The sequence below is a fragment of the Cicer arietinum genome, chromosome 8 (assembly GCF_000331145.2).
Source record: "Cicer arietinum cultivar CDC Frontier isolate Library 1 chromosome 8, Cicar.CDCFrontier_v2.0, whole genome shotgun sequence".
NCBI lineage: Eukaryota > Viridiplantae > Streptophyta > Magnoliopsida > Fabales > Fabaceae > Cicer > Cicer arietinum.
This window is the reverse complement of record NC_021167.2, coordinates 4,346,039-4,367,488: the sequence shown is the minus strand read 5'-3', so window position 1 is coordinate 4,367,488 and position 21,450 is coordinate 4,346,039. Positions and strand designations below refer to the sequence as shown.

Here is a 21,450-nt window from a genome sequence, read left to right as displayed (position 1 = left end):
TCGTCATTTGATTTGTTTGTTTGTTTTCACAAGTCTATTAAACTTTTCTCTGTTCCTTTCTTCATTCATCACCTTCTTAGTCCCCACCATTTTATAAGCACACTCTCCGTGATCAACGAACCTAACCAACCTCACTTCATTCATTTCTCACTAACCAAAATCCCATTTTCCATTTCAACTCCAACAACTTTTCAATTCAACCTCATCCAAAATTTTGTACTCACATTACAATTACAATTATAACAATTGCATGAAATGCTTCATTTATTTGACTTTCACTCTTTAATTCACCACCCTTAAGAAAGAACAAACAACAATTCAATTAAATCAAACCCAATGGGTCTTTGCACTTCGAAACCCTCTTCAAATCCCACTCACTCCTCTCGCAAATTCAACACTGAACTTCCTCAACCAAACTCCGTCACTTCCCAACCTCTAACTAACTCCGTCAATGGCCAAAACCCTAACGAAACCGAAAACGGTAACAGATCTCCGTTTTTCCCGTTCTACAGTCCTAGTCCGGCGCACAATTTTTTCTCCAAGATGTCTCCGGCGAGGAAATTTTTCAAGAAGCCGTTTCCTCCTCCGTCTCCGGCGAAGCATATAAGATCTCTTTTGGCTCGGAGGCATGGCTCCGTGAAGCCTAATGAAGCTTCGATACCGGAAGGCGCTGAAGCGGAGCCGGTGGCTGCTCTTGACAAGAACTTCGGATTCTCCAAGCATTTTGGAAATAAATATGATGTTGGAGATGAGGTTGGGAGAGGCCATTTTGGTTACACTTGTGAAGCTAAATTGAAGAAAGGAGATCTTAAAGGCCAACAAGTTGCTGTGAAAGTGATTCCTAAAGCCAAGGTTTCTAATAATATATTCACATGCAAAATGGATCACTCTTTGAATGTATATCATTTCAGTCTCTTTGAATTGACTTATTTGAGCTTATTTGCTTATATAAACCTTGACGAGACTCTTTGAAAGATCTTACGGTAACAACTTATGACATATCGATAAACTATTTTAAGCTAATTTTCATATGCTGTCCATGATAGTTTTTGAAAATAACTTAGCTTATATGAAATTAGTTTAACTTTATTTAATATTTTGTTATAGAAATAGCCCATATTTAAGCACTTACTATATTTTAAAAGCTTATACTATTAGTGGTTATTTAAGCTATTTATCCAAACTGGGCCGAATTGTGTTTTCATTTTAATGTTTTAAATTGTAGATGACTACTGCTATTGCTATTGAGGATGTGAGAAGGGAAGTGAAAATTTTGAGAGCTTTGAATGGACACAAGAATGTAGTACGATTTTATGAGGCTTATGAAGATCATGATAATGTCTATATAGTAATGGAGTAAGCTTTAATTATGTTTCTCATTTTCGTTGAATGCTGTTATTCATCTTTTATGATGATTTTACTTAATCTAAAAAACCGATATATTTTATCCTATCTTATTGGATAATTAAGTAAGAACAATTTAATTGTAACAAATCTTTACAAATAATAAACAGTCTTTCTTAAACTCTTGTTCATCCTCCCAGATTGTGCGAAGGTGGAGAGTTGTTGGACAGAATATTATCAAGGTATTTATTTTGTTAGTTTTGAGATTATAAACCTTTTGTTTAAAAATTAAGTTATTTTTGAATGAATGGAAGTGAATGAAAGAGGCAAAACATTGTGTTTGACGGCTTTATGTTAGTTCTGTGCTATTTCAGAGGTGGGAAATACACAGAGGAAGATGCAAAAGCCATTCTGAGACAAATACTGAATGCTGCTGCATTTTGCCATCTACAGGGTGTTGTGCATCGTGATCTTAAACCAGAGGTCAAATATATTTGCAGTTTTTAATATTACTTTTTTTTTTATTTGTAATTTTGTACATCAAAATATTGAGCTCAGCTTAAGTAATATGATATTTGGATGTACGAGTTGAAGTAGCTTTTGCATTTTGAAAAGACCCTTTCCTTTTATGTGACTATTTTTTTTTAATCCTTGGGGGTTGGGGGGGAGGGGTAGTAGAATATGGCTATATACGATAGTCATGATTTTGTTTGCAAGTATGTGGGACTTTTCTCTGAATTCCTACCAGGTATTAACTTCGAATTTCTAATTATGGCTAATTTTTGGATCAGAACTTCTTGTTCGCATCCAAGGACGAGAACTCAGAACTGAAGGCCATAGACTTTGGGCTGTCGGATTTTGTTAAACTAGGTATGCTTGGATTCCTTGCATGCCATTTATTATCTTGTACATGCTTTGTCTTTTGACTTTTCATTGTGCTTTATAGATGAAAAGCTCAATGATATTGTTGGTAGTGCATACTATGTGGCTCCTGAAGTTCTACATAGAGCTTATAGTACAGAGGCTGATGTCTGGAGTATTGGAGTGATTGCATATATTTTATTATGTGGCAGCCGTCCGTTTTGGGCTCGGACTGAGTCTGGTATCTTTCGTACTGTATTGAAAGCTGATCCAAGTTTTGACGAACCTCCTTGGCCTTCTCTCTCAGATGAGGCAAGGGATTTTGTTAAGCGATTACTAAATAAAGATCCAAGGAAAAGAATGAGTGCAGCACAGGCATTAAGTGAGTTTCTATTGCCGGTTCTTATTCTTATATATTGACATTATTACTCACAATTGTGTAGTGCAGGTCATCCATGGATTAAAAACCACAAGGATGCAAAAGTACCTTTGGATATTTTAATATTCAAGCACATGAAGGCATACATGCGTTCTTCATCTCTACGAAAAGCTGCTTTAAGGGTGTGTCTCTTTATATAAAACCTTGCCTGCTTTTAAAAACCTGTTTTTGATCCGAAATGAGCCTGTGTAGAAATGTATGTCCTATTACTCTATGGGTTTGATTTTCACTACTGCTACTCTTCCTCTAATAATATGATTAAGTTTACTACTTATCTATATGTTTATGTTAAAGTTAATGTTCAAATTGTAGCTAAAGTTGATTGTTGTCCACATACCGAGTAGTAGCGGCATTGCCAAACTTTTTGGTGTTTAATTTTCCGACTTGGCAGACTCAATTCTTTCTAAAGATGAAATATTTTTGGAAGTTTTAAGTTAAAGACGTAACAAATGTTTTACCTATGCATTGTTTCCTTTCAAATCATTAGGCATGAGTGATTCTTTCTGCTATTTTGTTTGTTCCTTTTGCCTTTATTCTTTTGGTTTATAACACTCTATGTGCTTCTCAATAACTTATTAAAGTGTTATTTCCATGGTCATTGGACAGGCTCTATCGAAGACATTAACTGTAGATGAACTACATTACTTGAAGGAGCAGTTTGCACTTTTAGAGCCTAACAAATATGGCACCATAAGCTTGGAAAATATAAAAGCGGTTGGTTTTGTTTCATATTCTTTTTATGTATGTTATTAAGAGGAAAGTGGTTATCATCTCACTAGTTTGAATTGGTCAGGCCTTTATGGTAAATGCAACAGATGCTATGAAGGAGTCACGCATTGCTGACTTTCTGGGATCAGTAAGTGCTGTGATTTAACTGTAGAATACCTTTACAAATTATTGAAATGGAATTTTGTGGACACAATGGTTATTGTTGATGCAAATAATCTGTGTGGCAGCTTAATGCATTGCAATATAGAAGGATGGATTTTGATGAGTTTTGCGCAGCTGCACTCAGTGTTCATCAACTTGAAGCAATTGACCACTGGGAGAAGCGTGCACGTTGTGCCTATGATCTGTTTGAAAAGGATGGAAACAAGGCCATAGTCATTGATGAATTAGCTTCGGTATGTTAGATTTGACTATGATAATAGGTTATACATGCTGGAAAACATCATGCTAATAATATTATCATGGTTATTATTATTATTATAATGATGATGATGATATCTACCTGTTAAAATTTTCATGGTACTGCATTTTGACATCAATATACAAGTTTCTTTATTCCCCATAATATACTATTCTAGCTACATTTACATAATGCCTAGAAAGAAAAACTAGTAAAGGTCGATATTGTTTTAGGTATATTGCAAGAAACTAGTTTCTTTTTCTTTACTTTTCTTTTCTTTTCTTTTATATGATGTTTATGGTTTGAACTGAAATATTCAGGAGCTTGGGCTTGGTCCATCTATCCCTGTTCATGCTGTTCTTCATGATTGGATTCGGCACACTGATGGGAAGTTAAGCTTCCTTGGATTTGTGAAATTGTTGCATGGCCCATCAAGAAGTCTTGCAAAAGCTCAATAGAGACTTTGGAAGCTCAATACAGTATCCAAGAAAAGAGTGCTAAACTATATATACCACGATAATCTGGCTAACACAACGCTAATGCAATCATCACAATTCTATCATCGAGTGATTGTCTGTCACGTTGTGGCTTAGCATATAATTGGGGTTCTCCCGCGTTTACAAGGAATGAGTTTTTGTTTTTACCATTTGAGCGAGTAAATTAAACCTGGCATAGATGTTTGTATTTTCGTCTGTAAAGCTGTAGTGTGTTAAGTTACAGGTGAGAATATGTCTGATTGTTATTAGGGTACATTTATATTGTAACACGTTCTGTGATTCAGAATTGAGAAATCACATTCTTGTCCACATGCAAATTAATTGACTTGCATCCAGAGCTGAATGAAAGAGGTTTTTGGAGCTCTTTTGGTCTTTTAGTTTCATTGTAGATGTTGGTTTTTTAGAATAAGCAGTTAAGTATTAGGTGCTAATCCGGCAGCAACAGGACATGTAGGGCATGTCCAGTAGCTACATCTTAGGATTGATGATCAAAGCATTCTAAGCATCTGTTTGGAACTGCCGGAGACGTCCTCCTCTTGATGTGTGGTGGATCTGATGTTTGTAGTCTTAGCTTATAGCTTCTGCAGAAGTTTGCTTTGGAACACTCGATTTTTTTTTTAAATAGTCGTGATAAGGAAATTGTTATTAACAACGGTAGGTCGATAATAGTAATTGTCATTTTATAACTGTCTTATATGAGATTTAATTTGAATTATGTATCAAATCTGGCTTATTTTCATTCATATGAAATTTGATTTGAATTATGTATCAAATCTGACTTATTTTCATTTTTAGTAGTAAACTATTTGGTCCCTAATTTTGTAGGATGCTTTTAATTTGTTTTTGATAATAGAAATATTTTCATTTGTAGTAGTAAACAACTATTTGGTTCCTAATTTTGTAGGACGCTTTTAATTTTGTTTTTTATAATATAAAATTTTTCAATTCGGTAAAATATTTTTCAAATTTATCTATATGTTAAATATTCTTTACTAAACATATTTCCTTCTCTTTGTTGACACATAATTCTAACGGTGCGGCAAAAAAGACAGTGTCTACTAGGAGAAGAAAGGACACGTAAGAGTAATATGTTTTCTTTATTTTACAATTTTAAATGTTTTTGGATTCTTCTCTTATGATTGGGATGACCAATAATATATTTAAAGAGGCAAGGACTAATTGAAATATTTATATTCTTAAAAATTAACTTGCGTTTTACAAAGTTACATCTACTTTTTTGTTATTAAAAATATAGTTAACGATTTCTGCAACGAAATATTTTAGAGTCAAACATTAAAATTAAATATTTACATTTTCATCTATCAAATTGAAAATGTCTTGCAAAATTAATGACTATTTTAGTGATTTATTCCATTTTTTGGTCTTGACAGAGTAGCACGTGTATTACAACATGTTACTAAAGAGACTAGACTTTGAAAACGTAACAATTCAATATTTGCAATTTGACTGAGAGACAAGCACGTTTAATCTGAAATAGGATTAATTACGAAACTAAAAAAAAAAAAAAGATGCATATGCATCAAACAACAAAAACTGTGCCAAAAAGAATGTGTAAAGCCCAGGCCCAGCACCGCTCTATGCTTCATCCTTTTCAATTTCAAATATTTTCACACGAACAAATACCGGGAGGTGTCTGCGAATTCAATTGCTCTTACAAGAAATGGATCAGCAGAGAGGAAAACGAGCAGCGATTATTATCTCCTCCTCCTCTGAAGAAGAAGAAGAAGAAGATTACGATGACGATTCCGACGAACAATACAGCGACTGCGATGAAGCATCCGAATCGGATGACAGCGATATTGATCATGAACAAGAAGAAGATCGCGACGAAGCTTCCGAATCGGATGACATCGACGTTGACGACGAATCCCTCTCCGAAAAAGTCGTTTCTCTCCTCCAAGGTTTTGATTAGTACCAAATGAAAGTTAACAACACTGTATCGAACAAGTTTGAATTTCGTGTTCGATATTTTGCAGGTGGAAAGGATATAGATTCACTGAAATTAAACGAATGCAAAGCGTATTTACGCGAACACGGATTGAGGCTTGCAGGAAATAGAGCAGTTTGCATTGCGAGGATTAAAGAGCATTGGAGGTAACTATTTCAAATTACTTCTAATTGTGTATGATTAAGTCTTTTCTGTTCAATCTTTGTTATATTCATTTTACTTCAATTTTTTTGGACTAAAGGGTAAGATTTTGAGAAAATAGGACTTGTTAGTTTGATTTTGAGATATCTTACTAAGTGACTTGTTCAATATCTCAGGTTAAAACATGGAAATGGATACACGTTGTATCCAAGATCATCCTTCAACATTAATTGTACAGGTAAATTGTTATATCTTTTTCTTTCATAGCCTTTCTCTTATCATTCTTCAAATGAATAGTAGCGTTCTCACTTTTCTCAGGAGATGTCTGCATGGGAGATGTGGTTCTATTCAGACAAAAGGTTTATGAAAAGTAATTTGTTTCTCTCATCATGTTTAATAAATAATTTTCAGTATAGTCCCAATTATTATTTTATTATATGTCAATTGTATATTTCACCAGATTTAGCAAAGTGACTAGGCATGGAAGAGTTCTAGGAAACAGAACTATTGCTGGGAGGGTTGTAAAGGAAAGCTATGGTGCAGCTAAACAACAACATACCTTCACTGTAAGTCTAAACTGTACTGGTAATCGATGTACATACAAAAATAGTATCCTGTATTACTCATTTGGTCTTTTATTTGAACACGAATTACTTCGGGTGATATGTGCTCTTATAAGATGTGGAGTGCAATGGCTCTCTTGGCTGGTGAAGTATGTCTTCATTGTCTTGGCTGCTGTTCTGGTGTTGGCAGAATTGTTTTCTAGGTCAATGACCAATTTTTTTTTTTTTTTTCTCTTGAGAATACCCCTCCCCCTTAGTGAAACAGAATCAGAAAACAATAATAACATATTTGGTTTCATTGTTGCAACTTGCATTTCATGTGGTAGAAATGTCTTATGCCATATTTTTCAGATTAATATTGTACAGCACTGTTATCAATTATGGAATTCTTTACGTCTATGTTTTGCAGGTTGAGGTGTTGTGGAGTAGTGGGGTTAAGAAATTACCTTCACTTTCTTGTTTGCTTGTAAAGGGACGTAATCTCTATAAACAGAAAACTTACAGACAGGTATCAATCAGTTTATGCAAGCATTTTATATTTTACTTATTTACATTTTTTTTCTTTCCTTTTCCCATCCTCAGGATGTTGCTATTTGTTGCTTTTTATTTTATTCTTCATGCTTTAGAGATGGAAAAATGAAGCTGATAGGGTCAAAGTGCTATCTGAGAAGCACAGACGTGGTGCAGCAGCAAGGTTTGCGAAAGCATTGAAGCAGAAAAAGAAAAGCAGTTATGCAAATGGATCTAAAGGTAGTATAAGTTTGTGTTGCATTGTCTTGCAGTTTTCCACTCTAAGAGTAATTTGTCGCCCGTGCCTTATTAGGTTCTAAGCCGCGACATGAAATCCAGAATACCGAACGATCAAAAAGAGGAAAATCCTGTGTTCTAAACAAGGTTAGACACCTTGATGATTCCAGAAGAGTAAACGAGTATCAATGTCATGATGCCGCTTCATCAACACAAGGAACATGGAATGAGAGTGCATCTTCAGGAGCCTGTAGATCTGCAAGGGGAAGAGTACACACGCCTGCTGAATATGACCGTTATCAAGCTCTAGCCTATCCATTACAGGCTAGTAATCGACGCATTCCATATCAATCTCAAAGCCGAAATGGATCAAACAAATTCGTTTATCGTGAAAGAGTCCCAATTCCAAATATGATAGGATTCCCACCTTTCAGGCCTGGTGTTGGTGAATTCACATCTAGAATGAATGTATTCCGTGATAGTTATCACACTCACACCAACCGATACAACTTCGAAATGAGGAATTTTTTTGGATGAACAATGAGGAGTGTAAGCAATCTTTCTTCAAATGTGGTTATAGTCAAATAGTTATGTTGTACATATACTTGTGGAAAAAAATGTACTTTTCAATGTTTTTTTTTACTGAATAAATGGTTTTTAAATAGAGCTTAATAATTACTTACTCCATTTTTTTTAGTTGTTTTAAAAAGAATTACTCACTCCATTTCTTTTTAGTTGTTTTAGAGTGTGTTTAGTTCAATGGAAAAAATGAATGAAATAGATTTTAATGGAGGGGAGAGGAGTAGAGGTAAGTAGGGATATGTATGGTATAAAAGAGAGGAGAGGAATAATTTAATGATTTTGTGATTGGTTTAATAGGAGGTAATACATTTTTTAATAGTTTTGTGATTGGTTTAATTGGAAAGGTGGATTTTTAATGGTTTTGTGATTGATTTAATAGGAGGTGATGAATTTTAAATTATTTTTTACATATATTGAGCATATTTCCTCCACTATAAATCCTTCCAAAATTGAGGAGAGCAAAATCAACTTATGGGGGGATTTTGCTCCCCTCCTCTCCTAAAGTTTGAATCAAACACAATCTTAAAAACATTATCTTTTCTTTCATTGAACCAAACACATTTTTTAAGTGAGCGTGTATTTTACATTATTAATTATAACGCTTTTGAATTTTATTTGAAAGATAGATTGATCATAGAGAATATTAATATCCTTATAATCAATGATTTTATCTCATTCTTGATGTTCAAATTAGGTTGACGCGTGTTATTCTAATTGAAATATGTTTGGTGATTGTTTTTTAAAACCAATCATATGTATTTTACTTACTATGTCAGGTCTAAAATTTTAAAAAGAATTACTGAAGTATTTATGATTGATTTTAGTCGGATGTAGGTAATTTATGTACAATTTTTCAATGACAACTTAGAATTTATCTATTTGTTTTGATGGTGGGTTGTGAATGTGATCATTTCATAAAGTTTGGTGCTCTTAAGGTGTTGGTATTTACCTTGATTATCATGAGAGGAATTTTTTTTTCTTTTTTAATTTTAAAAACTAAGAAATGTTTCTAAAATCAAATAAGTGTTATTAAAATGTTATATGATAATTTATCATATTATTTTATTTTTAAAAAATATCAAATATATATCAAAACATATAAACATAAACATAGTCTTTCAAAACCTAGTGATTGCATGACAACACGAGTTTCCTAAAGTTTGTATTGAATGTGACTCCATATCGGCGTATATAGAATATTGTATACCTTCTCACCATTTGAACATAGTGAAGTCTTGACAATTAAAGTTGTATATCTTTATGATTTTTAATCATTCAATATCTTTATATCACATGCTATATTGTTTAAAATATCTCACATCATAATTTTTTAATTAAAAATCTAAGATCTAAAACTGTGTAATTTTAATATAGAAAAATCAATTTTACGAATTAAATAAAAATAAAAGAACTTTTTTTATAAATAAAAACATCAAATTTTACAAATTAAACGAAAATAAGAGGAAAAAAACTAACTGGCTAACGATGAAAAATCAATTTTACAAATTAAATGAAAATAAGAGGAAAAAACCAACTGGATGGCTATCGATGTTCATGATAAGAATCTGGTATTGAATACATATGAAACTCCTACTAAAAATGTAATACTTTTACAGCTACTAAATTAAGTTTTTTATACGCCAAATAAAACTGATGATGATTTTTTATTAGACGATTGTATAAAACTGTTTTACACTGTGTATTCCCATCAAAATTTTATTCTCGAGTAATACTAAACAAAAACTTGTAAATAGATAAAACAAAATTTGTCTTTTTTACTTTGATTTTTAATGCACTCAAAATCTTAAATTAATTATTAAAATAATTTTCGAAAGATACAACTAATTATAATTGAAGTATCTGAAACATATAAATGGAAAAATAATTTTTTTGTTATTATAATATTATAGACTAAATTTTACTGACATTTTAATGATTTATAGATTAATTTGAATTTTTGATACTCTAAATGCAAGTATGTCCTTTAAAACTTAAATACCAGCCCCATTTGAAACAGTCTGTCCATGAGCCCATTGAGAAAGCCCGGCGCCTTAATTTCTTCGTTCCTTGTATTGTGGCGCGAGATCATGCAATTCCATTTTACAGTTATAAACCGTCGTTACGATTCCGCATCTCAACTTCAACCAAGATCTCAATCATCTCATTTTCCCGCATCTCAACTTCAAATAAGATCTCAATCATCTCAATTCGCTTCGTTTCGTCATTCCAAACAAGGTAGTAACAATGAAGTTGTAGATGGAAACTTGAACAAGTAATCGGATTCAAATTAATGGAGTGGACAACGTTACATCATCTTGATCTCCGTCACGTAGGGCGTGGGGTCGTACCTTTTCAGCCTCATGCTGCTTCCTTTCATTCTCATCAGGCAGTCGTTGCCGTCGCCATTGGAACCTACATCGTCGGTGAGTTTAGTAGCTGAGCTATAACTAACTCTTTTTTATTTTTTTCAAATTCAGGAATGGATTGAATGCTTTGTTTCGGAATATTGTGGATTTTGTTTTTGTTTTGAAATTTGAGTCTAATCATGAATGAAGACAAAATGTGCGTGTAGTATACGCTATCTATACGTATAGGTACATGCTGCTGCATTAATTTTCATTTCTCGGAGAATCTTTCCTGCTTACTACTTATTTGACCTTCGAACAATGTCATACTCCTTTCTAGTCTATGTTTCTAGGAATAGACTGACACATAGACATCGATAATTACTAGAAAAAAATACAAGTGGTTGAATGTAATAATGTATCGATATTGTATGGTGTTGAAGTTGACATGTGTTAGACACCGAACACAATTTTTGAGTTTACATCTACATAGTGTTTTTGGTTGATAAAGTTTAGAAACCAAACCATGGTTCTTGTTAGGATCGGTTCTAAATTCATAAAGATATTGTTTAATTATGAATGTTCAAGTAAAATAAAGGTTAAGGGAACTTAAATGCGTATCTTGTCCAATAGTGCTAGGAAATTAAGTGACAATGGAATAAAGTGGGATATTTCAATAGCAAAATAAAGAGTCATTAATTCCATTTTCAGATGTCAAGTTTATAAAATGTGTATTATAATAACATGGGAAATAAATATGAATATGTCTTAGATTTTGGTTTGATTTGTATCGTTTGAGCTTGTCCCTCAACTCCTGGACCAAACTATACATTAACAGAATCAAACTAAATTACCTTTTGATTCAGCTTCATGCTCAATTTGATTCAGTTTTCAGAATCCAGAGCTAAATGGTAGCTTTGATGTTTTTGGCTTTGCAAGGCTCCATATTTTCCTTTGTTTGTTCCTTGTAAAGAATGAAAAAAATAAAGCAGAGTTTGCTTCGCATGATTTTATGTTTGACCCACTAGCATATATTAGGGTGATGTTCACTCGCATTACGGTTTGCCCATATAGTGAGAAAAAAGGCTTGATGATCTGTTTCCCTTCCGTCAATGGAGTTGCAATCTGTGAGAAAAATGACAACAATACATGCTATTGTCCTGAACTGAACTTCATGAGTGGATTTGAATACATCCGATCAAATCCTGCTTGATGAGTTGGTGTGATTCAGCTAATCTCAGCTAAAGCTTTATTTGCAGTCCTTCTACTTGAAGCTTCCTGGCCTAGCTAATTATAGATCTAATTCTACTTTTTATTGAACCTATCCATATTGTCAGATGATAATCCCACTTGTTGCTCTATTAAAAATACTGGGAATGTTTCCATTCTGCTCTTTACCTTGACTTTCACCATGTAATTCTATTTCTTATCCTTTCCATGGAAGAATTTGTTGGCGCTTTCATAACCACAATAATAACAATGATATCCATGTTGACCCTTTTAGTAGCTATTGAAGACATAGTATACTCAGAATCCCGTCCAGATTAGATACACATAAGTACATAACTTTGTAAACCACCATGACCCAGATGCCTAGTAAATGTTGCTCCGCTTGCTCCTGAAGCTTTGTTTTGTGACGGCATGTACATGTAGCTCAACTTGCTCACGAAGCATTGTTTTCTGAAGGCATGTACATGTACTAATACTAGAAACTTTATGTTCATCCATTACATATGATCCAATAGTTTTATATATTCAAAGCACTTGTGAGTTAACTGGGTGGAGTAGACTTGCCCTTTTTATATGTTGCTCATATTTTGTTTTTGTATTGATGAATTGTGTTGTTTCCATGCATGCAGAATTTGATGCATTGACAGGAAGCAAGATTTCTGCTCTTGACATTGGTGCACCTGTTGTCCGCATGTCATATAGTCCTACAAGTGGGCATTCTGTGATTGCGATCCTCCAGGTTGGACCCACCTGAACTTCTCTTACATTGATGGTTATTCATTTCTTATTACTTGGACCTAGAATTATTTAGTCTATGTTTTTCTGAATTTAATGTTGCTCAACTTGTTGTGTATTTAGTTTATTTGTGTGAGTTGTTATTGCAAAGGTCTTCTGTATTTATTACAGTTGTTGCTTTTCATTTGTAGGATTGTACAATAAGATCTTGCGATTTTGACTTAGAGCAAACATGTGTATTGCATTCGCCCGAGAAGAAGAATGAGAAAATTTATTCTGATACAGAAGTTCATCTGGCAATGACTCCATTACAACATGTTGTGTTTTTTGGATTTCTTAAACGGATGAGTGTTACAGGTTGGAGATGCCTGGATTCTTATATGTGTAGGCAAATGTATTATTGTCACTGGTTTGATTAATAATCCTTGTATTTTTTTACATCTGTTTTTGCATAAATGAAGTTGTTGGAACTGTTGAAGGCGGTAGAGCACCCACAAAAATCAAGACAGACTTGAAGAAGCCTATTGTGAATCTTGCTTGTCATCCTCGCCTTCCTGTTTTGGTATACTTATATATACTTGCCATAATTCCATTTATTGGCAAGTTCATGTTATATGTATTTCTCTGAATAAAGATCTAATCATCGGTCTTTCTTCTAATGGTACTTCAATCTCACTTCTTGATTTTTTCGCTTGTGTCCTAGTATGTTGCTTATGCAGAAGGTCTGATTCGAGCATATAACATTCACACCTATGCTGTTCATTACACACTACAACGTGAGATGATTTTTGATACATTCTATTCTTGTTGATATGGTTTATATTTATCCAATACGTTATATCCTTAGTGCTATTTTACTTTTTTGTTTCTTATTCAGTTGAAAATACTATAAAGCTTAATGGGACTAGTGCATTTGCATTTCATCCAACTCTAGAATGGATTTTTGTTGGTGATCGACGCGGTACACTTTTGGCATGGGATGTATCAACTGAGAAGCCTAGTATGATTGGAATGTGAGTGACTGTAGTTTACCTATGGTTGAGGTTTCTCCATTATCCGACTGAATGACCTAGCATCTTGGTTATATATTTGAATTTGTTATTTACTTATATCCTATTGATGGAAATGATGAAGTCTTTGTAATTTTGGTTACTCTTGTTCTTGACTTGGAATCTAATTATTATCTTATGGAAACTTCAGAATTCAAGTTGGCTCACAACCAATAACATCAGTTGCTTGGCTCACCACTTTGCGTATACTTGTGACCGTATCAAAGGATGGAAATATGAAAGTTTGGAAAACACGGGTTATAGTTAATCCTAATAGACCTCCTATGCCAGCAAATTTTTTTGAGCCTGCTGGTTAGCTATCTTGACTCTTTCTGCCTCTACTACGAATTTCCCGTTAGTTTTTGATAGATGGTTTCTCATGTTATGCAAGTATTGCAAAATTCCTGTTCTATCAGCCCTCCCCAATATAGCCTTGGCATCATCAACCTTCTTGGCAAGGTGTCCGGAAAGTCCTTGGCCTAGAAAAAACACTTCAACAACATTATGCCAATCCATATAGTTCTTACCTTTCAATTTCTTTGTGGTGATGGTTGTATGAAGGAAAGAATAAAAAAAATTTAGAAAGAATCAAATCAAATATACTCAAGAGTCAAGAATACCAACATTCGATATGCTTCACTATCTTACTGTTCAAATCATTGAACTCAGTTGGCTAATTCATATTACATTCCGATGCAGCAATTGAATTGATTGATATCCCACGTATCCTTTCTCAACAAGGCGGAGAAGCAGTGTATCCCTTACCACGGATTAAAGCCATAGAATTTCATCCAAAATCTAATTTGGCAGCATTAGTGTTTGCAGTTAAGGGCAACCTTTCATTATTTATTCCTTCCTTGTTAGTGAATATAGGATACATAAACTTGCTGTTTACTTCAACAGAATGTAACAACTGGAGATAATTCAAAAAACAAGACATCCAGTAGAGAAAGGAGAAAACAACTTTTTGCAGTTTTGCAAGGTGCACGGGGATCGTCGGGTAAATATTTTTTATTTAACTGGAACTAAAGGTTAAACACCCGTGAATAATTCAGGATATTTTCTATTGGAACATATAAAATTTCCACAGTTTAGGTTTGTAGTTTTTCTCCTATACTTTCTGCCCTGTGTGGTAAAATTATGTGATATTTTTTCTCCACCTTTTGTGGACATCTTGCATAATGTTCCAGGAAATGCCTTTTATTTAGTTTTTGGGTACAATACCAAGTGTTTTTAATTTGGTCTATTGGACAAAAAATATTTATTTTTCTAACATACCTCATTTGTTTCATACATTTTTTTGGTAGTTATTTTTGTTTACTGGTGCAGGTTCTGTTTTTCACATTCTGGCTTCTATAAGTACCATGCATGTCATATTTGCATTAGATTTGTTGTTTCCATCCATCTCTTTAATCAGATATATATTAATGGTAGAGATTCTTTGCAGCATCTGTTTTAAAAGAAAAATTGTCAGTCTTGGGTTCATCTGGAGTCTTAGCAGATCATCAGCTTCAAGCTCAATTACAAGAACATCATCTGAAAGGGTGAGTTGAAATCTACAACTGGGTAGAGGAAAATATATAACAAGTATTTAATGGAAAACTAGTGGTTAGAATCTATTTTGTTGTTCTGACTCTATATCCCTCACTATTCAGAGTATTTAGACTTTAATATTTGATGGGATCTGTTTGGAATCCGAACTTCGGATTATGAAATTTCACTTGATATCTACACTTGCATCTAGGTTTAGCTGCAACAATAGTGTTTGAGTCTTGGATGCAGCATGTAACCTAGATATGCGGACCATTGATGGCAGAGCTTTGGGTGCTTTAATTGAAAGTGTTTTGTACATCATCATGAAGTGGACTGACTTTTCATTTAGCTGCAGTTAACCATTTTGAGAAGTCTATTGTTTATCTGCATGTTCTATGAAACTGTTTTATGTTTTCGAGTAACAGAACTTCATCACAAATTAAACTTGTATATAGGTTTCCATATTTGTCAACCTTGATCCTCTAATCTCTTAGGGAAGGCATAGATGCTATCATCATCATGAAATGTCCATTGGCTTCTTTTACACTTTAGTTAGGTATGTTTTTGGATCTCCAGCGTGGCTTCCACCAGTGGGGAAATATTTACTAACTCCCACAATTTCAACCTAACCTTACATCTGGTGTATGAACTTCTTTGGTGAAACCAATTATTGTTTCCATATATTTTTGCCAATAAAGAAATTTGTGTCTTTGCATCTCATTTTTCTATGTTTTGAAAGGCCACCAAAATAAAGATTAACTTAGGACTTTTTGGGTGCTAAATGCTCTAGTAATGGTTAAGGTGGACGAAGATAAATTCTGCTTTGGCATCCAACTTCCAAAATCAGAATAGGAAAAAAACTTATGTATAAGAACTTACTCCATAAAGGCATACAAGAGAAAAAAGTTTCGTTAAGAAAGGTTCTGAATTCTGTCTTGCTTCAGCACTAATTATCATAAACACTTCTGAAAGGGACTTGATATGATTGACTACAAACTCAAAAGGAGTATAGACCATCTCTTTTGGTTGAATTGCTATGTTTGCTACAACTATGTTGACTGTGGACATCAAGCAGAAATAAATGCCAGGAAAATATTATGTGCTATTCAACCTAGTATTTAATGCAAATGTTGGTGTATTGGTCTTGGAATATTCCTTTAGTCATTAGACAGTAGTCTTATGTATGTACATAATACATATGTCCTAATTATTTTTGCTTGTAGAATGTCATCATTGAGATTTGAAATCGTTCAAATTGGTTTACAACTCATAACTTTGTATTCTTTTCTCCCTTTTCTGTTATACAATACATTCGATTTGTGAAAATTCGTAATGATCTCATGTCATTGTTGACAATTTTTACTCTCGTTCTTGCAGCCATAGTCATCTTACAATATCAGACATTGCAAGGAAGGCTTTTCTTCACAGTGTAAGTTTATTACCTGTTGTATTACTTTTTTGTAAGCCTCAATGTCAGAAAAAGGTGCAATGGCTAAGATGTAACTCTATAACTTGACCACAAAATTTGATGGCTTAAGTTTCCTAACAGTCCTGCATATAACTTCCTGAGAAAGCTTTGGCAAATCTCCTTTCCCTGACTCAAATTTTGTACTTCTGCATTATTCTTGTAGCATTTTATGGAAGGCCATACAAAAAGTGCCCCCATATCTCGCTTACCCCTCATTGCTGTTCTAGATACCAAGCATCATCTGAAGGACATTCCTATTCTCCAGGTAAGGTCCCTGTGACAATTTGATTAGGGACTGATTTATTGTCTTTAAACATTTTTGTTCTATCAACTAAAACCATTCATGCACTGCCAGCCATTCCATTTGGAGCTTAATTTTTTCAATAAAGAGAACCGAGTTCTTCATTATCCTGTCAGGGCTTTTTATGTGGAGGGACCAAATCTTATGGCATATAACCTCTCATCTGGATTGGAGAATACCTACAAAAAGCTCTATAACTCGGTAATGTAGAGAGTAATAATCTTAACAAATATCATGTTGTCCCTCTAATTCTATTGATACCATCCTTTGCATAATATAATCTGTTGTAACTATTTATATTTTACAAGTGAAAATCATGTCCATATTCAACCTTTTAATGTTCAGCATCTTTGCATAGATTCCTGCCAGTGTGGAGTATCGAGCAAATTACTTGATTTACAGTAAAAAGCAACATCTATTTCTTGTAGTTTATGAATTTAGTGGCATTACAAATGAAGTTGTGCTTTATCGGGAAAATACTGAAATAGAGACAGTAAACAGTAAAAGCAGCACCTTGAAAGGTATTTATGTATGAGGAATACATTTCTTTTCTCTTTCATCCAGAGTTCAGTCATACTTTATGTGCAATAAAATAATTCAAGTAGTTTTCTACAGGTATAGATGCAGCATTTATTGGTCCCAATGAAAGTCAGTTTGCTATTCTTGATGATGACAAGACAGGGCTGGCAGTATATATTTTACCAGGAGGGCCCTCACAAGAAGCTAAGGAAATTGATAAAGTTTTTGAAGAAAATCAACCTACAGAAACTAGTGATAATTCAATTCGGGGACCAACGCCATTTATGTTTGAAACTGAAGTTGATCGTATCTTTTCTACTCCTATAGGTTCATGGACGTTCAATACATATGTATCTCTCTACGTGCATACACATATAGTTTTTTTGTTGTGTGTGTAGACATGGGATTCATTGATAATGGTGTAAATCAACATTCATATGTGACAAATGAATTACCTTCACCCATATGCATGCACATAAGATTTCATATTATATGCATCATGTACTTCATGGAATGCTTTAGATTGATGCACACTATATAATTTTTTAACACAGAAATATCTATGATTCTTTTTTAAAACTTGTTTATTTTTTATGAAATTTAGCCTGCAACATTTCCATAATATTTACTCACATTATACTGGTTGAATTGGTAGTTTGCTAAAAGAAATCATTGAGCAAAAGCATATTAAGTCTTAAACTGGTCTCAATGGATCCCCCATCTACACCAACACATACACACATTTTTAGATGCTTACTATTAATTTAGCAGTAGTATAAGTAATGATTAATTTTCTTGGCTGTAGATTCAACCTTGATGTTCGCTTCTCATGGGAACCAAATTGGATTAGTAAAGCTCATACAAGGGTACCGCCTTTCAACTTCAACTTCAACTTCTAATGGGCATTATATATCAACCAAGAGCGAGGGAAAAAAGTCAATCAAGTTGAAAATAAATGAGATTGTACTCCAGGTATCAATCAGTTGCATGCTTAATTATCACTAGAACAAATAGCAATACATAGTCTTAATTATTTTCAAGGGATTTATGTGTATATATACAAGAAAGGAAAATAGAAATATGATCCCGAAATATCAGAATCAAATTAATTAGCGTAGGCTATCACTATCTAAGGAAACTATAAAAAGAATATTAGTGTGATAAGTGATGAATACAAAATACATTTACCATCAATAACCATAATATGGAAAGTAGATAATCTTTTAGTCCCTCGTAGATAAACTTTATTGTTAGAATATTAGAAAATATCTTATAATATCTTTTATATTATATTAGAGTATCTTGAGTTATTTTCTATGACCAATTTATAATCATAGAGAATCTTAGAATATCTCTTATTATTTATTATGATTTATTCCTGATTTAGGGTTGAGTCTATGTTTCTCTATAAATAGAGATTAATATTGAGTCTTTTGTAATCAAGTAAGCATTAAGCTATTATCAATAATATTCAAACCCTTATTATTTTCTCTCCTCCTTTTCTCTAAAATCTCACACTTTCAACATGGTATCAGAGCCTATTTCGATCCTCCTTGAACAATCTTGTCGTTGTTCCGCTGCTAAGTTCCCAACAGTTTGGGAATATAATCCTAGTTTCTCTTTTCTAGCATGATCATTCCTTTTTCTGATGACTATCACTTCCGTCCACAATCGTCGCTGCTGCCCCGTCTGCTACTGCCGCCGCCGCCGTTTGCTGCTGCTGCCTGCCGTCGCTGCTAGAAAAGTTTTCCGAAACAACCACTGTCTCTCCTGTTTTGGATGCATTTTCTCACTTCGGTTGTCGATTATGGCTTCGTTTCATTAGAGTCGCGCTGCTTCCTCTTTGGTGTTTGTCATGCAATTTAGTTCTTACTAATAGATCACAACAGTGGCTTCTATTCTCACCGATGATCATTCCGGTGGTGTCCCTTTTCCCACTGATGAATCATATTAGTGATGACTTATTTTCCCATTGATGATTATTTTGACGATGTCTTTTATTTTTATGACTCACACTTTAGCACGACAATTTGTCCCAGATGCACTGGCCCCATCTTTGTCCCAGATGTACTGGCCTTGCCTTTCTCTCCTTGAAGCACGCCTCTCCAATATTATTGGTTTAAAGCTTCCAAATGCAGTTTTTAGAAGAACGGACCTCACTTTGTTCAATTGCTTGCCATGAATTTCTCTCAGGCTGATGATCATATCGGCTATCTGGCTAGGCTATATTTATAGCAATTCTCTCCGACTTCACCTGCATCCCTGAGTTGCTTTTCCATGCTTTTTATTATTTTGCAGAGCAAAACATTGTTTTCTTGTAGCAAGCTAAAGCTTAGTAAGCTTTAGCTTGAGGGGGAGTATTAGAATATTAGAAAATATCTTATAATATCTTTTATATTATATTAGAGTATCTTGAGTTATTTTCTATGACCAATTTATAATCATAGAGAATCTTAGAATATCTCTTATTATTTATTATGATTTATTCCTGATTTAGGGTTGAGTCTATGTTTCTCTATAAATAGAGATTAATATTGAGTCTTTTGTAATCAAGTAAGCATTAAGCTATTATCAATAATATTCAAACCCTTATTATTTTCTCTCCTCCTTTTCTCTAAAATCTCACACTTTTAACATTTATCAAATTTTCCCTCCCTATTATCAATTTGTGTCAAACATAAAATACTCATAAATGATATTTTGGCAACAATTTGGATGGTTAAAATAGTTCAAATATGTGGTTAATTATGATTAGTGGATGATTAATGAATATAACAAGGTATTGCAACTTATTAATCATCTGGTGAATGTAATTAACCTCGATTTTGAATTTCATTTGCCACGGTTTAAACACAATTTAACACCCGAAAATTATGGTTAACGACGTTTAAAATTGTGGTTAATAAATTGTGCTAAGTGGATGGTTAATGAGTTGCAATGCCTTATTATACTCATTAATCATCCATTGAACATAATAAATCATGTATTTGAATTGCATTAACCGCCCAAATAGTTGAAATTTGTTGTCATTTTGTCAATAACACAACTCTACTCAATAACTTAGTCCTTGCTTCCATCTTTTTGAGATGAAATTAGCTAAAAAGAATCTCAATCTCAATTAAAAAAGAACTAGTCAAATTTGTCAATGTCAGCATAAATAACTTGTTTGAGCAACTTCAGTTAAACGGTCACTATAAGATTGAAGAAGGAACGGGGATTTTGACTGACAATGGTTAAAACTGTGTTCAGTATTGTCAGCGTTAGTGTCACTCTATGCTGAACATTTATTGACCTCCTTGTGTTCTGAAGCAGAATACAGGTGGACACCGAGGATGCAAAAACCTACACCATGTTAGCATTCCATAAGTAGAATACAAATTCTACACCTCTATCCCTATATCTCCTAAAAGACTTCCAAAATTATGTTGACAGGATTGTAGATTGATTAGCATATCTGGTTAAGATATTTGCATGTATAATTATTTATACAATCGATGCCTCTGTTTAAAGCTTGTTCCCGTATCTTATTGGTTGTTATTACTGAAGGCCTTCTTTTGTCACAACCCACAAATAAAACTGAAGGCCTTTAGAACCTTTCTGTCCTATGGTAAAGGCCATTCTCATAAGTTCTATGTTTCCTTGTTTGTGCAAATAATATCATTACCAAATAGCACTGCGTTATGATTCTTCTTGGTAAAACTTTTTTCGTTTCAAATTTGTCAGGTGCACTGGCAAGAGACTCTTAGAGGACAAGTTGCAGGGATTTTGACAACACAGAGAGTTCTTATTGTTTCTGCAACACTTGATATACTTGCAGGCACTTCTACAAATTTTGACAAGGGACTTCCTCCAATATCCTTGGATTTTTTAATTAAATTAAGTAACCAGTTATTTATATTAAGGGTGTGTTTGATTGATTATTAGGTGGAAATTTCTGAAGGAAACATGAAGGGTTGGAAAATAAACTGCATCACTTTAATTAATAAATATTCACTCTT

At 33.6% G+C, this 21,450-nt stretch overlaps 3 protein-coding genes across 5 annotated transcripts in view; all 3 read left to right on the top strand.

Annotated features, from left to right (window-relative positions):
• Positions 1–32: 32 nt before the first annotated feature.
• Positions 33–4,633, top strand: LOC101501872 (CDPK-related kinase 5-like). Of its 2 annotated transcripts, none has more exons than XM_073364193.1 (11): positions 33–897; positions 1,226–1,356; positions 1,545–1,586; positions 1,719–1,827; positions 2,136–2,214; positions 2,291–2,587; positions 2,654–2,766; positions 3,251–3,358; positions 3,438–3,500; positions 3,601–3,768; positions 4,094–4,633. In XM_073364193.1, exons 1-11 carry the CDS (start codon positions 337–339, stop codon positions 4,229–4,231), a joined length of 1,809 nt encoding a protein of 602 aa, XP_073220294.1. In that variant the 5' UTR covers positions 33–336; the 3' UTR covers positions 4,232–4,633. The 2 variants fall into 2 exon arrangements, with proteins under 2 accessions (XP_073220294.1, XP_004511959.1); XM_004511902.4 differs by having other exon boundaries at positions 36–852.
• Positions 4,634–5,817: 1,184 nt separating this feature from the next.
• Positions 5,818–8,377, top strand: LOC101501136 (uncharacterized). The gene is made up of 8 exons (XM_004511899.4): positions 5,818–6,192; positions 6,268–6,385; positions 6,557–6,618; positions 6,699–6,750; positions 6,841–6,946; positions 7,353–7,451; positions 7,570–7,693; positions 7,767–8,377. The coding sequence occupies exons 1-8, from the start codon at positions 5,952–5,954 to the stop codon at positions 8,225–8,227; spliced, it is 1,263 nt and encodes a 420-aa protein (XP_004511956.1). The 5' UTR covers positions 5,818–5,951; the 3' UTR covers positions 8,228–8,377.
• Positions 8,378–10,271: 1,894 nt separating this feature from the next.
• The window catches only part of LOC101500069 (uncharacterized), a 16,816-nt gene continuing 5,637 nt past the window's right edge, over positions 10,272–21,450 (top strand). Inside the window, exons 1-17 of one of the 2 annotated variants that reach the window (XM_073364340.1) lie at positions 10,272–10,695; positions 12,477–12,586; positions 12,774–12,939; positions 13,044–13,144; positions 13,286–13,358; positions 13,460–13,595; positions 13,783–13,943; positions 14,331–14,455; positions 14,535–14,631; positions 15,079–15,175; positions 16,542–16,593; positions 16,796–16,897; positions 16,988–17,134; positions 17,292–17,454; positions 17,549–17,779; positions 18,258–18,424; positions 21,176–21,304. In XM_073364340.1, coding sequence (XP_073220441.1) covers positions 10,563–10,695; positions 12,477–12,586; positions 12,774–12,939; positions 13,044–13,144; positions 13,286–13,358; positions 13,460–13,595; positions 13,783–13,943; positions 14,331–14,455; positions 14,535–14,631; positions 15,079–15,175; positions 16,542–16,593; positions 16,796–16,897; positions 16,988–17,134; positions 17,292–17,454; positions 17,549–17,779; positions 18,258–18,424; positions 21,176–21,304 — 2,190 coding nt within the window. In that variant the 5' untranslated portion in view covers positions 10,272–10,562. The remainder of the gene's footprint in view (positions 10,696–12,476; positions 12,587–12,773; positions 12,940–13,043; positions 13,145–13,285; positions 13,359–13,459; positions 13,596–13,782; positions 13,944–14,330; positions 14,456–14,534; positions 14,632–15,078; positions 15,176–16,541; positions 16,594–16,795; positions 16,898–16,987; positions 17,135–17,291; positions 17,455–17,548; positions 17,780–18,257; positions 18,425–21,175; positions 21,305–21,450) is intronic. The other variant, XM_004511895.4, reaches the window with a different exon arrangement.

Coding starts and splice junctions, on each gene's coding strand:
- LOC101501872 (XM_073364193.1), top strand. CDS start 337: ATGGGTCTTTGCACTTCGAAACCCTCTTCAAATCCCACTCACTCCTCT. Junction 1,357..1,544: donor AATGTCTATATAGTAATGGA/GTAAGCTTTAAT, acceptor TCATCCTCCCAG/ATTGTGCGAAGGTGGAGAGT. Junction 2,588..2,653: donor GAGTGCAGCACAGGCATTAA/GTGAGTTTCTAT, acceptor TGTGTAGTGCAG/GTCATCCATGGATTAAAAAC.
- LOC101501136 (XM_004511899.4), top strand. CDS start 5,952: ATGGATCAGCAGAGAGGAAAACGAGCAGCGATTATTATCTCCTCCTCC. Junction 6,386..6,556: donor AGGATTAAAGAGCATTGGAG/GTAACTATTTCA, acceptor TCAATATCTCAG/GTTAAAACATGGAAATGGAT. Junction 6,751..6,840: donor AGACAAAAGGTTTATGAAAA/GTAATTTGTTTC, acceptor ATATTTCACCAG/ATTTAGCAAAGTGACTAGGC.